The sequence below is a fragment of the Balearica regulorum genome, chromosome 1, assembly GCF_011004875.1.
Source record: "Balearica regulorum gibbericeps isolate bBalReg1 chromosome 1, bBalReg1.pri, whole genome shotgun sequence".
In the NCBI taxonomy this organism is placed as follows: domain Eukaryota; kingdom Metazoa; phylum Chordata; class Aves; order Gruiformes; family Gruidae; genus Balearica; species Balearica regulorum.
The window spans coordinates 198947894-198964649 of NC_046184.1; the positions used below are offsets into that span (position 1 = coordinate 198947894).

General features: G+C 41.8%; 1 protein-coding gene across 4 annotated transcripts in view; it reads left to right on the forward strand.

Annotated features, from left to right (window-relative positions):
* The first annotated feature begins 3120 nt into the window (after window positions 1-3120).
* LATS2 (large tumor suppressor kinase 2) overlaps window positions 3121-16756 on the forward strand; it is a 51034-nt gene continuing 37398 nt past the window's right edge. The window contains exons 1-2 of one of the 4 annotated variants that reach the window (XM_075742188.1): window positions 3121-3300; window positions 7738-8314. In XM_075742188.1, coding sequence (XP_075598303.1) covers window positions 7976-8314 — 339 coding nt within the window. In that variant the 5' untranslated portion in view covers window positions 3121-3300; window positions 7738-7975. Of the gene's footprint in view, window positions 3301-6275; window positions 6427-7737; window positions 8315-14286; window positions 14377-16756 lie in introns of those variants that run through there. The other 3 variants (XM_075742190.1, XM_075742189.1, XM_075742191.1) reach the window with 3 other exon arrangements.

Consider the following 16756-nt stretch of genomic DNA (forward strand, 5'->3'; position numbering starts at 1 on the left):
CATTGGTGATTTGGTAAGAATGATTCCACAGCATCATTCTGCAAACAAAATCAATATATTAAACCAAGAACATTTCAGTGATGTGTACCTAAGTCTTTTGCCCTTGCACATCATTCATTTTGTGTCACAGTGGTTTGTTCTAGACATGTTGTCCTAGTAAAGGATGCTAGTGTCAGCAAATTCTTTGTGTCTGTATGCTCATACACACATATGTTCACATGTTCATAATAATTTTGTGTACGTGCTCTTCTTTTTGGAAAAAAAAAAAAAAAAAAGACTAGCAGAGAACTAGATATTGCTGGTGATACTCTTGCTTTACCTTTCTTTTTCAAGTTTCTGAATGGGTTCAAGCTTTCATTGGCTACCAGTACCGTGTAAAGAAAAAGTTCGTCCACCCACATCACAATTATTTGGTTGCTAGGAGTACTTTTAGCAGCACGATTCAGTAATTGGTTCCAAATACAATAGTTTGGAAAGAGTCACACTGTGGCCCAGCTAACGGTGAAAGAAGAGTATGGGGAGGGGACAAGGCAATTCACAGCATTAGGTGTGAGGGGATGGAGCTGCACAGAGCTCCCGCTTCCCTCAGGTGTGTGGAAGGAGAAAGAACGTGAAATGGCGGAGCCGTGGTCCCACACAGCAGGGCAGACAGCTGCTCAGGCAAGTCAGGTGAGTGCTGTACAAATCCCCACAGCTCCAGCAGTCACTCATTGAAACAGAGCCATAAACAAACACACTGACCCTTACTCATGGTAGATTATTATCTCATGGTCTAGTCTGTGAATGGATGTGCTTGTACAGACAAATTGTATTATTCTTTTTATGTAGCATCTTTCCTTCTGAAGACACCTTACCATGTAGAAGATAGTTGGGAGGAAAGACTTGACTGATACACAGTAATCTCCAAAAGCTTACAGAGATCAAATCATGTTTTAACTAAGTTGTTGTATCATGCCACAACCCACCTGAACCTTTGTATTTTTGAGGAACATGATTTCTAATGGTTTGAGTTTCTCAAGGCTAAAAGCAGAAATAGTCCGAGTCTCCTCATCTGTGATGGACCAGCCAAATACAGGTACTTTCCAGAAAGCAGATGCAGCCTATCTCCCTTGTACCTGCTGCTCTGCTGGTGGGAATTCAAACCCAGCAGCTCTGGGCAAATGCATGAAATTCAGCCAGTGCAGCTGGCTGGAACCAGGAGGTGAAATAGTGCAGCTGAATTTCATTCCCAGATGGATTGGAATGCAAAAGGAAAACAAACAGTCCTGAAGGAGAAAAATAAATGAAAAAAATCTGTTTTACCTAGATTTAAGAATGTGGATGACAACCAAATCTTACGAAACAGCATACTAGCACAGAGTAAGCAATTTTTATCTTGATGCTGTTCCTTTAAACCAGCCTGAACTTTGTTGGGAAAAGGTCTCAAGCCATTGAGCAATCTCTGGTTTGGGCAATCATGTTGCTATGCTTCATCGGTTAAGCACAGCAGTAATTCAGAAAATGAAGCCATGCTGCATCTGTCATAGCATTTAAAATTTACTTCAGTTTTGCAGGTATTTGAAGATTGCAAAATGAACCACATTACCCTGCAATATTCTGCCAGTGCTGGAACCTGCTCTGAACCTAATGGGTTTCTTTAGCTCACCAGTCAGAGGTTTCCTCTCCCCCTCGCAATATATTCCAGTCAATGACACTATTGAAATTCCGACAGTAATTTATATACAGTAACTGGCTGCCCTCAGATGAGACGCTAAACAATTCCTGTGCACCAGGCTGCATTTTTCTCATGAAACATAGCGCTCTATTGGCAGTCACTTCTCCCAAACCAGCATCATTTATAAGCACTATTGACAGTTTGTATGGAAGGCATTTAAAAAGAAAAAAAAAGGATGATAAACAAGCTCAGAGAAATATCCTTAGATAGGACTGTCCATGAATAATATTACTTACAAAAATAGTCCCCATGGCTTGGAAAAGGCTGTAAATATAGCTTCCATCCTGGAAAGACAGTTATGCATAGACTTCTCATTATACGTGCTCTTGGTCCTGTTGAAGACACTGGGACTAGTGGCATGATTAAAGATAACTGTGTGTCTTAAGTGTTTGCAGGACTGACATTTTCCCTGCACACCCTCGAAAACATTTCCCTGCTGAAAGGAGCGCCTCTACAATGAGCACCCCCCAGCTTTGCAACAGCATTTCAAGAATTTTGAAGTTTTATTTCAGGACTGCAGGCTTCTTCTATGTTAATGGTCTAGATATATGCATATATATATATATATGAAAGCTTACTTTCTTATTGTTTTTACTCTGGATTAGTATTCCCTGGTTATGGCTAATGTGTGTATCTGTCATGCTGAGGGGTCAGAGCCAGCCTCCCAGATCCAAACATTGCTATATTTGTGTGCAGATTCTTTCTTGTTGATAATTGTCTTTATTAAAGACCATAGAAATATAAAAAATCAGAATATTACTGCTTTCATGAAAAACGGGCTCAGATCCAGGCAGCTCCATCCATAATGAGGTCAAACACAAGTTTTACATCCAAAAATGCTTTGCAGCTTGGGTCTGCATTTTTGATCCAGATGTGAACTCCCTGGCTGCCCTCCTCCGGCACCTCATAGCCCCCTTGACACGATAAAATACATGAAAAATAAGTAACCCCCCTCAAAAAAAAAAAAAAAATCCAGAAACAAACAAACAAAAAAAGCCCAAACAGGCATTGATAATCCTGCCACTTTGTGTGGGTGTGCAAGGAATAATAATAAAAGATTATCACCACAAAACTCACACTTTAAATGAGTTTGGGCCGTCTGGCAAGCAGAGGCAATGCCATTCCTTCATCACCTCAGCCACCCCTCTCCCCAAAACCCAGTGTGTGTGGGGAGTTGTGGGGAGCTGAGGTGGTTTTTGTGAGGGAACAGTATCACAAGCTGCCCGTAAACCTAGTGAAGGGCACCCTGAGGGGAGGGCCTCCCCTTTGCCCTCCGGTCCCCTCAGGGTGCCACAACCCTTAACGGCCCTTCCCGCCCTGCCGCCTTAGAAGCCCCTCCCCCCGCTGGTATGCGCCGGGAGGGGCGGGGGGCGGGGGGGGGAGTGGAATGACGCGGGCGCCGCGGATCACGTGACGCGAATGGAATGCCAACAATGTAGCGAATGTCCCGACTGCGCCCCGCACTCGGCGCCCGGGACGGCCAAGGGGGAAGATGGAGACCGGGTCGCGTCGTCGGGGTCGCCGCCGCCGTTGAGCCGTTTTGTGACGGCCCCCGGTAGGCGAGCGACGGCGCTGGGCGCCCCGAGGTGAGAGAAAGAGGGGGACGGGACGGGGGGAGCGCCGCCGTGGTTTCCCCTCAGTCTCGGGTACGAGCGCTCCCCCCCCCGCCGCCCTCAGCTGCCGTGCCCTGAGGGGAAAGTCGTGTGGAGAAGGGGGGGAGTGCGAAGGCGGGTCGGTCCTTGAAGCGGGAGTGAGCGTCCCGTGTGTGTGTGTGTGTCCCTCCCGGGGGCGGCCTCGGCACTCTGCCCGCACCCTCCGACATTTTCCGGACACCCGTGTGACAGCCCAGCCCTGGCAGGAGGGGGTCCTGCTCGCCTGAGGCCTCTGTCCCAGCTCGGCTCCCCCCAGCCGTGGGGACCGGCTCCGCGGGGTGCCCCAGCAGGCCGAAGCTGCTGGTAAATGGCCGGAGTTTATTTTGGGAGCTTTCTGCCTGCGAAAGAAGTGGGGTTGGTGCTGGGGAAGAAGGGTTTGGGACGCCCGCGTTCCCCGGCGGTACCCCCGGCAAGTACGGGGGTTAGAGGCTAGAAGCCTGGGCCAGACCCCGCCGGGGGATGTCCCTGGAGGTGAGGGCCGGGGGAAAACCCTCGGGGTCCCATCTGGCTGCGGCGGGGGGGGCCCTGCTGTTGTCAGTCAGTTGAAGGTCACTGCCAAAATTCAGCACTTCGCCACCCTCTCTCCTGCCTCGTGAGTGGTGTGCATGTTGAAATACCCCCTTCCTCGGCAAAGGCACTCGCGCAAATGACGCAAAAAAAAAAAAAAAAAAAAAAAAGGCTTATTTGGAGTGTCCAGGCTCTGTGGTCAATTACTGCTGGTCTGCTGTGGATGGGGAAGGTGAGCTGTTTCCCACAGCGCTGGATTGGGCTAGTGTTTATGGTTGGCAGTGGGACGTGGGCAGAGAGTTACTTGTGGACAGTTTTGTTAGCAGGAGGAAGGAGAGGAGGAATGATTTTGCGGAAAATCCTCACTTCAGTTCTTTTCGCTTTCACCATGTGCCCACTTATAAAGGGGAGCACAGTTTGTATAATAATGAAATTCCTGAAACCCTCCTCCTTGCCCCCAACAGTCTTAGACTTCCAGTACAAAGTGGATGGTCCCTGCTTCTATGAATTTGTGATCCAAAAAAACCAAAATAATACCTGTAAATTGAGAGAGGGAAGGCAGTTGTAGCAATTTCTTAAAACTTTACTCCTCCTTTCTGCAGTGATCACTACAGTGCCTGCACAAGGAAACAGTTCGCCAGCTCAGAGTTTAGGACTTAGCTCTTGAAATGCAGCTGAGCTTTAGTTTCTTGCTTGTGTCCCAGCTCCACAGAGCCACTAGCACATGCAGCCTGTTGGTGAATGAAGAAACAGGAGAGTGAATAGCTAGTGCTGCTGGGATGACAGATATCAGCATATAATTTCAGTGTGGTTGGTTGGTTGCTGCCAGAGCAGCTATTGGTATTTCTCAAATGAAGAAATATAATCAGTTATTGAAAAATTGTTCTAACTTGATGCAGTTAATGCTGCATGTATTTGAAATATGGTATCTTCAGGATATCTTCTAAGTAGTGCAGAACATACAACATTTTAGAAAAGAAAAACCTTAGGATTGTTTAGTTCGAATGACTTGAAGCTCAGAAATAATTCTGAAAAATCATTTCTCATGATGGCAGGAAGACTATTGATACATTCCTGCTGTAGACAAGGTGCAGATTAGAAGGATTTTGAGTTATCCAAATCCAGATATATAGTCAGAAATGCTTAGACATGCTACATATCTTTTAAAACATACAGCCCTTTTATTTTTTGCTAAAATTTTTTTGCTAAAAATGCAAATCACAGGAAGATTTTAAAAAGCAGGCAGCTTGTCTTTCTTTGTAAATTGTCTGTAACATTTATTGTTCTGATTTCTTGGCTTACCTTACATATTTAGTTAAAAAACCCTTCCGCAAAATATGAAACACGTTTGCAGTGAGCTCCAGTACTTACTGTCGTTGCTGTTCTCATTCATTCTGTCTAAACGATCAATGTTTCCTTCTGGTTTAGCAGTATTGTAAAAGTAAGCTAAGGAAGTTGCCAGCTGGCTTTACCCAGCATTATTAGACTTGAGCTTAAGGCTAAAGGTCACAAAAGTTCTTTATGTGAAGCATGTGTGTAAGCGGGAAAGCAGTTCTTTGCTGCAAAAAGGTGGGGGGTTGCAAGCTTTTCCAGCGTGTCCCAAGCCTGAGGATTGGCACAGGGACTGAAAAGGAAGAACAACCCAGATTCCTAAACCCAGCCATATGGTGCCTGCTGCTGTCAGGAAAAGACAGACAGTTATAGACCAATTAATTGCTCTGTATCTTTTAAGCACTAGCTAGTTATGATGTAATCCTAAAAAGGCTGCAATACTATTGGTTTGTTTGTTTGTTTTTAACAAGGCTATATATTATCTTTTGCTATATTCTAAGTAGACAAAAATCTGTTCCTGGGATTCTTCAGTTGCTTTTTTCTTCACTGAGAGCAATGAAAACTTGATCTGTTGTTGACTAATAGCTGATTTGTTGTTTGTGGAATTATCAAAATCTAGATGAACAGCTTTAGCACTTCCCTGAAAACAAGTGGCAAACCCTGTCCAATGTGCATGTGGGTATTTACGTCTCTTGGTCCTGTATGTGAGTTAGGGTTGCAGGATATCCTTAAAGAGTACCGAGTGGAGGAGCTCAAGACCTCAAATACATTGTAGGTGTCTTCTCGTTAACGGAGCACTTAAATCTAGGCAAAAGGGGCTGATGTGAGTGCCCTTCATTGTGTGTTCTCAAGTAGTTTGATCCTAGAGCTTTCAGTGTAGAGCTCTACCACCTTTCAGCTAAGATGCGGATCTGGGCTGATGTTAGACTGTACAGAAATTTCCCATTAGAGGAGTATATGGCATGCATTCTAAGAACATAACATGTAGACCAGATCTCAAGTGATTAATGTGCGTTCCTGCATTTCAAACTGGTGAACCATCACAAAAGAGTCTAGAGTCTGACTTCACTGTTACATTTCAGTCCTTGGTTGTAAAGGAAAGCTTGAAGTGGACTCTACTGATGAGGAAGTGGTGATGGGCTTCAGAGGTGGATGCATCCAGATTCTCTTGGCCTTCACAGTATTAAGCTGTTTGCTTGGCAGTGAGAAGTGATGGTACATGTATGGAAATGGTTGTTTTCTTGGGAAATGCTATAGCTATCACAGGAAGAGTTGTCGCAATGAATTGAGTTTTAGTATGAGCACGTGAAAATAAAGAACAATACTTTCTGGAGAAACCCCTTCCAATGATAAATGTGCTATGATCAGAAGTGAAGCACCTTTAAAAAAAAAAAATCCAGTCAACTTCTGAGTGACAGAGAGGAACATACAGTGTGTTACCATCTTCTGTATTTGCAATTTGAAAACAACTGAGCAAAATTCTGATCTTCCGAACAAAGAGGTTTGAGCACCGTTCAGGAGTCACTTTGGAAGTGCTAGTATCATCAGCAGAAGCAAACTTGCGCAAGCAGCATCAATAGTGAGATGACATTTCTGATTAAGTTGTCTTTTTAATCATCTTCCAAATGTACCGTTATTTAATGTTTCTATTATGGTGATGCCATGAAGACTTAGTTACACCAAGAATCCTACCTTAACTTCATGCTGCACAGAGATTGCAAGTTGCACAGTAGCTCAGCTGCACGGCATGGTTGTTCTCTGCTGTATGTCAGAAGAGGTACAGAAATCTCTCTCCAAGTCTCTTTTTTCTGTGTTGGGATGCCAACTGAGCTGGTTCTGCTTCCTCTGCTGTTACTGAGTAGCTCTATCTACCCCTCTCTTCCCTTTCTTCCCTATAAGGCACAGCTAATGAAATGTCCTATACCCCCACACACCACTTTTTTTTTCCTCCTCCTCCTTCCAGTTCTGGGGAGAATTCTTACCTTCAGGATTTGCTAAGATATTAATGTAGAAAGGCCAAATGTCTTTCTGTTATTCACTTTGTTATTGAAATACCAGAAGTTGCTATGGTTAGAGTCATCAATATTTCCATTATAGATCTTTTTCATAAATTTCTGAAACTGAGCTCACCTAGTGTAAAACAAACGAAATCTTAAGTGGGGGGAAAAACATGTAATGAGCATACTCTTCCCTAATTATGAAATAAGGTAGGCTTGTCCTGTGTTGGGTGGGAAACTTGCCACAGTTAGGTACTGTAAAATTCTTAAATGTTGTAGTTTTTAAGAGTTTTATTTTCATTTATTTTGAAAGTGAAACTTGAAAGAAAAATGGATTATTGATTATGTTGAGAAAGCCTTTTGGAATCCTATTCTTGAAAACAGATAAAGTGAAAATCATTAAAGGGAATCCAGCTGTGACAGCTTAATAGGTTAAACTGATTCACTTTCACGTGATTAATTGTCATGCTGTCCCTTCAGAGGCATTTACAATATCAACTTAATTGCATGTACTTTCTATTTTCTTTTGTTTCAGACACTGTCAGTCTGCAAAATGATGATTCCAAGGAATTTCATTTTCTGTAGGAAACATGAAGATTGTGAGCTGAAGTAAAACTTTGGCAGAAATTTCTTGAGAACTTTGCCTTTTCCTCTTTGAAGGATTACGTTTACAAGAAATTGATACCATCAAGCAACACTGTTTCAAAATAAAGTAGTTTAAAAAACCCGTAAGAATAAAGCTGTATTTATGCTCAGAGAAAACTGGATTAACAATGAGGCCAAAGACTTTTCCTGCTACGACATATTCTGGAAACAGCAGACAAAGGTTACAAGAGATTCGAGAAGGTTTAAAGCAGCCATCCAAATCTTCAGGTCAGGGACTACCTATTGGACCAGGCAGTGAAACTTCTCTGGACCCTAAGATTTTAATAGGGAAGGATGCTGCAAGGCAGCAGCAGATGAGACAAACGCCCAAGTTTGGACCGTATCAGAAAGCTCTGCGAGAAATTAGATATTCTTTGCTGCCTTTTGCTAATGAGTCGAGCACTACAGCAACTGTTGAAGTAAATAGGCAGATGCTCCAGGAACTGGTGAATGCAGGTTGTGATCAGGTACGTATGAGTTTGGAGGGGGGGATTGTCACTGCCTTGAAAATAAGTATATAGTCAGGACTAAGGAAAGGATTTTGATGGAAGTTATCAAGCTTGCTGGATGACAAAATGCACCAATTCTTCTGGCAGTCATGTTGCTGTATGACTAGCAGAGTAGATGGGCTTGCATAGTATAGGGTTAATTCCTGTTAAAGACGGTCATGGTGACCTCTAGGATTGTCTTATGATTTTGCCAGTGTTTAAGACTGAACAGTGTAGCTTGTGGTTTTTACTTTTGTGTTTGGGGTTTTTTTCCTCCTTCTCTTTTCCTCTCAATACTAGAACAAGCCTTAGCTATGAGTATTAGGGTGGAATTTTGTCTAGCACATCTGAGCTCGGCTCACTGTCAGAGGCAACTAGAAGAAATCACAGAGGCAGTATATGGTCTTTGAGGAAGCTCACTTGCTGTTTGCCAGAAGCGGGTGGAACTGGCTGGATGTTCAGCAAGCAGCATTGGGTGCACACCTTTTCTTCCTCATCTTCTCTGCTTCTGTCAAGAAGTGGTAGCCCTGTCTCAGATAAGGGACTTGGCACAGAGATGCTTGCTTTTGTCATTCTGAGGTTGATGGTAAACTGTATTCTTAATTCAAAGACCATTCACCTGGTGCAGAACATGGTCTTTTTGTGTTGAGCTGTATTCATCTTGCATGTGTTTCCAGTGTTAGTATTGACTTTCACCTCTGTCCAGGAATAGTTCAATGTTTTGCTTTTTAGAAATGAAGTGCTGTTTTGGGTTCTGATTCTGACTGTTGTGGAAACAACTGTTTTTCCCTGTGTGATTGAATGGTAGCTGTTGACAAGCTGAAACATTTTCATTTATAATCCTTGATATAAACTGGAGAAATTTTAAACTGAAGTGCTTTCAGTGGTATTTCCTTAACCAAATTTAACCTTTACCTTTCCAAAACTTAACCTCCATTCATGCATGGCAGAGTGTGAGTTTCTTGACTCTCCTAGACCACGTTCTGCATCTGTATAATAAAACTAACATCAGGCGTTACAAACAGTCTGCATTGTTCTGGAGCTATATAGATGTTAATTAGGGCTGTTTCTATTCCACAGAGTTTATGCTATGTGAGATAATCAGAGCTAGAGTAGATTGCAGATCCAATGAGAAGTGCTGCAGTACAGCTAAATAGTTTCTAGTCCAGTGAACCAAGATGCTGTACTGAATTATTTAACTGGAGGAACCAAGGATTTTCTCTGATTTTAAGCATGCCATGAAAACACAGTGTTTTTTAGAACTCTACCCTCTAAATTTCCCTAGCTGTTTAGGATGAGAACACTCCCTGTGAGTATGAGCCAAGGTTAAATGAGCACAGCTGGATTCTGGATTGGAAATGTGCATTTGGTGGGTTTCATGGACAAATCATTCACACACAGAACAGGCTTGTTGGACAGAAATCTTGGAAAGTACTTTGAGCACACTACAGCACAGAAATGTTAAGCCAATATATAAAATAGAAATACCTGAGCACCTGTTAAAATGTCTTGGTATTAAAGGCAGTGTAATGCACTATATATGTAAAGTTTTTAGTATCTTTAGCTATTTTGACTTCAGTGTTCATACAATGGTATTACTTCTTATAGAGTACTGAGAATAAGCGCAGTTCTGACTCTGGTGTGGATGTTTTTGCTACCTCCTTAAATTTGTCTGCACGTTTTTGGTTGTGGGTTTGATTTTTTTTTCACCTCACTGGCCATGATCCTTCCACCCTCGTGTTTAGCTTTTCTCCCTAGCTGTGACTTGTTGCCTGGAGACAGCATTATTTGGCCTATCCCTTAGGTGTGTTTGGCATTTTAACCTAAGCATAAGCAGAATCACATTTGGCTAGAGTCCACATAGGCGTTCCAAAACTGGAGTCTTGTGGCTAAAAATGCTTGGTTTCCTAATGTGGGTCCAGGCCATATGAAGGCTGGCTGTCCGTCCTGGAGGGTTGTGAATGAATGGAGCTTCTTGAGATGATGTGAATGGTATCTGGCGCTGGGGATGGCGTGGTGTATGGTGACAGACTTGATTACTGCCTCTAGAATCTTCCTTTCTTCCTGGTGCTGAGCATTTTGAATCAAATGTTGAACTGTTTCAGAGCATGATGTGCAGTAAATCAGCCATCCCAGGCTACCCTGTTCCTGCTTGTGAATCAAAGCCTGTAAATGCCTACTGCGTGGGCATCACCTGTAGTCCTCTAGGCAGCAACAGATCTCTGATTTAACAGAGCAGCGAAGTCAGCTTCAGTTTCTTTGGGGCTGATTTTATTTACCCCTGGAGCCAATGCTAGTGTGAGGTTGGTTAATCGATATTGAAGCCCCCTCACCAAAATGCCAGGAGCAAATGTTTATAGGTTAAGGATTTAATTCCATGAATAGCTAATAGTCTAGTTGAGCCTTCCCCTGCAGCCAGCCTGTAGACAGCAAGGTCTTACACCTCCTGATCCTGCTACATGGTACACTAATCAGTTGTTTACGTCTGCAAGTGTCCTGAATTTGGCTACTTGTCATAAGAAGCTCTAATCATGAGCATTGTAGGAAGTTGTTAAGAATGAATAGATGGCTAACATTATTCAGTTTGATTTTATGTGAACTCCATTTTCAAGCTGGGTTTGGGCTGATGCTTTTTGGTGTTCTCGATGGAGCACTGGAAAGTAATCCTAACCTTGTGGATAATCTGTTCCGGGGGACACCACACAAGGATAGGGATTCTTCTTCAGTCTGTTTATTGGGCCACAGAAGGATTTTTGGAAGGGTGAAGGGGAGCAGTGACAATTAAGAGGAAAGGAGTATACATTTTAGAGGCTGGGGAAAGGATACTTCTATTTATTACTCTTATTAGCTCCACTCATCTAGCGTATCTGTAGCATGGTTAGATTTTAACAACAACCATTTTACATACTACGAGAGATGTTGCCTAGCAGGTAACATGATGGTAGGGTTTGTAGCTCCCTGTTCTGCATAAGTGACTCTAAGTTTTAAGATGAAATTGAAATTGGTTTAATTAAATAGAGAGGAAACATCATAACATTTTATTATTTTATTCTTGCTCTCTCAAAGACCCACACAGACAGGAAATTGGTTATACGTTGGTTGGTAAACTTAACAAGTATATAAAATGCCATGTAATTCATGAAGTAAATGCAAAATTCTTGTGTCTTTCGGTTAGTTGTCATAGGTGTTACATGTGAAAACACTATTGTTTTTTTTTAAATTGATTAGGAAGTTACCAGTGTACTTCTAAATGACCCACGTTCTTTCACAAAGGTTTTTTTTCAGTCATTGTGTAACTTAGGATTTTGTAGTGAAATCTGGCCCCCAAAACTTAATGGGGACTTTGCTGTTGACCTGAAAGAAGTCAGAATTACACACTTTTTTTTTTAAGAGATACAAACCAAAATTACACGCATAATTAGTCATAGTTCTTCTCAAATGGAGTAAATTGTCCGTTGTTTGCTTAAGTCATCTTTTTAACAGTAATTATTTAGCAAGTTTCAATCAAAAATAATTAGTGCAGCATAAATAGTTTTGAAACTTGTAGAACATGACTGCAAAAGGCCAAACCTTTTTTGTTGCAAAAGCTTGAAGCCAAAAGCACTGCTAATATACTGTTCTTTAGTAAATAAAACTCCTTGGGCTTGGAAGTGTAACTTGCAGTCACTGCAGAGGGACAAGAGTATGGAGCGTCTGTCCTTGGGCTGGTAAACCGCTGGAATCACCTGGGGCAACTGGATGGCGTTTGGGGTGTGGTGGTAAATGCAGCTGCTGTTGTGGATTGAATTTTTCTAATGAATAGATGCAATTGAGCATAAGATCAGTGACATTCCAGCAACCTGAATGGGCTGTACTGTACTTACTGTACTTCCTTAGAGCATAAACAGCCACTAACATTGTAATTTAGAGTGGGCTGCAGCAGTTCTAGATGAACTGTGGAACGTTACACACTTTTCACTTTTTTTTTTTTCTTCCCCCTCCTTGTAAGCAAACTTTTCTTTGAGCAAGGGTGCCTTTTCTGCGTGAAGATTTCTAGACATAGTTTGGGCAGCTGTTTTTAAGAAAAAATGATGGTTTAGGATTTTTTTTACAGGCTGCGTACCTCCAGTAACATGCATCATGCACTGTACACTGAATAACTACGTGAATATGTGAAGCAGGGAAATCCTGATGCTTCATTTTTTTCCAGAGGCTTTTATAAATATCTCTGTAATAAACCATGTATGCCCTACCTGTGCCAATATCAGAACATTTCAAAGGGTAAGATCTGTCCTTTGAACACTAATTATAGTGTCTTTCAAGGAACTGGAATGGTGTTTGTGGGTACTGTAATGTATCTAAGAAGATCAAGCTGACCATCTTGTCATCTGTGTTACACTGAGTTCATGGAATTCACTTTGTAGAAGTGGGGTGGTGGTTGGGTTTTTTTTTAATTCTCCTTCTTGCATTCCAGGATTCTTTTGATCTCTTCATCATGGATTGCATCCTTTCTATTTAACCCATTTAGCAAAGATTCCACCCTGATTTGGGAACTAACGCTTGCTTTTGGGAAACTTTGAGAATGGGGAATACGATATTTCTCTCAATTTGAACAAATATTTGTACTTCTTTAAGTGAGGGAAATTCTACTATGCCAGGTGGAGCTTGGGTAGAAAGTCCTTTTGGTTTTACACAAGGATTTAGTATTCTGTTTTTTTCTTTTCTATATAGGGTTTTAGGTCATGCTTGTTCCCCTATAATCCCTGTGCCATCTAGCAGCGTTTTACTGAGCAGTATGACTTTTTATCCTATCGTTGGAGCAATGAGAGGAGGCAGATACAATGCAAAGTTTTGTTTTGGTAACAGACAATGCATGGCTGGAGTTTTGCTGGTAGTTAAAAGTATCTGTTACGATGTATTTGTTAAGAGGAGATGTCTAAAAAGACAGTTTGCCTTCAAGGTGAAGGGCAGCAAATTTTGCAATAACCCTGAGCAAACGGGGGAATTAATTTCATCATATTGGCCTACCCTGTAACAAAATTTTGCCTTCTGCTTGGGTAAACTTTCCCTGTGTTAAGAGTTCTGCTTGACCAGCTATTTGCCAAAACCTCCGGGATGAACATCTTAGTCGTCTTCTGGGTGTTTTGGGTGCAGATTGCTTTGCTAATGAAAAATGACTGAAGAATGAGCTGTGGTAAGATTGCCTAGGTTATTCTGTGAGACAATGTTAAAGGTGGCTAGAGTCATTACAAGGTATACTGCAGGTCAGGAGGAAATAAGTATTCCTGGGTTACAAGGAGGAAGAAAGAGGCCTTCAAATGAGGGCACTCATTGCTGAATGGAGGGGAAGGATTTTATTTTAGTAACCAAAGTAGATCTGAAAATTCAGGCCAACAGTCTCTTGTGTGTTCATTTGCCTCCCTCATTTGAAGGTAAGTTGTTAAGCCTGTATCCTCTTTGTTTTTTTCAGAGCTTGTTTCATAACCTTTTTTCTATACTTTTTCTCTTTTCTTTATAACCTCCCTTTTTGGTTCAACCTTTTTCTCATTTCTGAGATGTTTCCAGTGTTGTCCAGCGTTATTCCATCAAAGCATGTAAGGGAATGTGTTTTCCCACCAGTATGCCTGAAGTTAGCCCCTTCAGTCATTTCAGTTTTTAGCTGCTTCAGAAAAAGTCAGTCATAGCTTTCCAGGCACTGAAAGCAAGAGGCAAGGATTGCTCTTGAGCTGATACCTGCTTACACCTCTGTCTTCTATTCCCTTTCTCTTGTTTCCAGTCTTCCTATGTTTCTGTCACTTCTTCATGACACAGTCTTAGTGAATATACTTAAATCCTCTGCATTGTGTTCAGTTCCTGCAATACATATAGGAAGGGGCTCTTGGCTTTGTTTTGTGTGAGTGTTGCTTAGAGTATGTTCTTGTCCTGCAGAAGGGAGAAAAAGAATTTTGTCTTTTCCCTTGCATTTTTTGCAGTGGTGGAAGTACTCCTTGGCATGCCCCTTCACATGATGAGATGTGGCTTCTTGGCAACTGGGCAGTAATACGGCACTGAACAAGACTGCAGTATGTGTTTTAAACTCTGCCCTTTATTGTTAGACTGCTTTCTTCTTTGGCAAACTATAGAATAAATTGCAACTTGGTAGTAGGATTATGTTTGAAATGACAGACCAGGAATTGGATGCCAGACTTCAATTGCAGATAAGCATGAATCTTGAGTTATGTTAAACTAATGCTTCCCTGTTCCTCATGTCAGATAATCATTCTAGAAGCTTGGGAGTTAATATAAAAGTCTATATATTGCTGTAACAGGGTGCAGGATTAACTTGCATTGGATACTTAAATTGTATTTATTAAAATTTAATTGCCAGCAGAAGGTTGAGCTATGCATTTTATTTTTTAATAAAAAAGGAAATCACATCATCAGTCACTAAAAATTCTGCATAAGCATTGACTTCAGTCTCTGAATAAGAAAAGCCCTTGTGACCAAAAGTAAAGATTGCCATTATTATAACAGGAAGTTGATATCACAATAGTAGTAGGGTGTAACTGTTCCTTTTGCTTTTTGTTTGCTTTTTGGGTTTTTTTTTTGTTGTTGTTGTTCTCAGCTTAAAGCTCTGCTGTTCTTTTCAGCTTGTATCTGAGAGGAACCAATGTGATTTCATGTTGATACACTCCCCCCCAGACAGACACTATTTTTCAGTGTTTTTTTTGGTTGTGTTTGTGGTTGTTTTCTTTTTCTTTCTCAAAAAAATGGAACGACACTTTTAAACTTAGAGAGATTTCAGTAGAAGAACTGGATGCCATGCTTTTGCATGCTACAGTCCTTAGAGGTAATCCAAGATGTGCATTTGGAACTCATTTAATTCAGCCTGGGAATGGTTTTCTGATAGTTGCTAAAAACTAAAAGCTTATGTTAAAGCTGCTGATTGAACCAGTAGAATGCAAATAAAAGGTCATGACTACTTTGCATGTGATGTACAGGTATGTGCCATGCTTGTGTGGAGTGATCTTTATTTTTTTATCTTAAAGCACGGCCAAATATACAGAGTAGCTTACAATGGCAATCCTTTTTCCTCAGGTTTTTGGTTTTTTTTTTTTTTTTTTGTGCTGTACCCTTAGGATAAGGGTTGGAGCGAGTCCAGTGGAGGGCCACAAAGCTGATCGGAGGGATGGATCATCTCTCCTGTGAGGACAGGCTGAGAGAGTTAGGATTGTTCAGCCTGGAGAAAAGGTGACTCCGGGGAGATCTAATTGCGGCTTACCAGTACCTGAAGGGAGCCTACAGGAAAGATGGTGAGGGACTGTTTATGAGGGAGTGTAGTGACAGGACAAGGGCTAATGGGTTTAAGCTGAAGGAGGGTCGATTTAGATTAGATGTTAGAAAGAAATTCTTGACTGTTAGAGTGGTGAGGCACTGGAACAGGTTGCCCAGAGAGGTTGTGGAGGCCCCATCCCTGGAAGTGTTTAAGACCAGGTTGGATGGGGCTTTGGGCAACCTGGTCTAGTGGAGGGTGTCCCTGCCCGCAGCAGGGGGGTTGGAACTAGATGATCTTTGAGGTCCCTTCCAACCCAAACCGTTCTAGGATTCTGTGATTCTATGATAAATTATTTTGCAGACATTTTGAAATTAGTTGATCAGCAGAGCTGCATCTATGTTAACAGGAAATTAAAAAAAAAATGGGGAATTTCATCTGTACCCTGTGTAGAAATACTAATACTGTCACCAGGTATGTGAGCTTATAGTAATTTAAATTACAAGCGTGTAGCCAGGCATTCAGTTACATAATATAATCCAGTAAACTGAAGGGAACTAAAATACTTTTTTGTCCATTTTATTTATAAAATATCATTGCCAGATATTGTCATATTTGCCCAAGGACAGAATGAAGTTACTGTGACTGCATTTTCTGAAAGCATGGTAGTATTACAACTGTGTGTCTGTTTTCTGGAAATGTTCAAGATACTGGCTGAATTCTTATCAGACCACTCTTGGAAGGAGAAACAGTGACCAGCATGGTTGTGCCCAGAAGGTAGGGACTGAGGATTACACTGCTGTGGCTCTGAAGGTGAACAGTTATGTGCTACAAAATGCAGCAGAAGTGCTTTTTGGTTGTGAGGTTGATCATGTCACTTTTGAGCAGACCACAGCTTGTTGGTGCTCCTTTGAGCACAGTGTTCAAATCCTGCTCAGCCACTGCTTGTGGTGGTGGTGACTCCTATATAATGTCAATGTCCCATGTGTGTTATCTATGTGTCCCCCCAACCTACCATAAATCAGGTTCCAGTACATATATTCTTTGCTACTTGGGTACTGGCTGTTTCTGTGACTTGCAAATGCATGCATGCAATGCTGTCTAAAATAGGGGAGGAGACACGTGAAAGGACCTTCAAGTTGAGTTTTCTTGGTAATGGCAGCTGCTGTTTTTTCTCATTTGTTATGTCC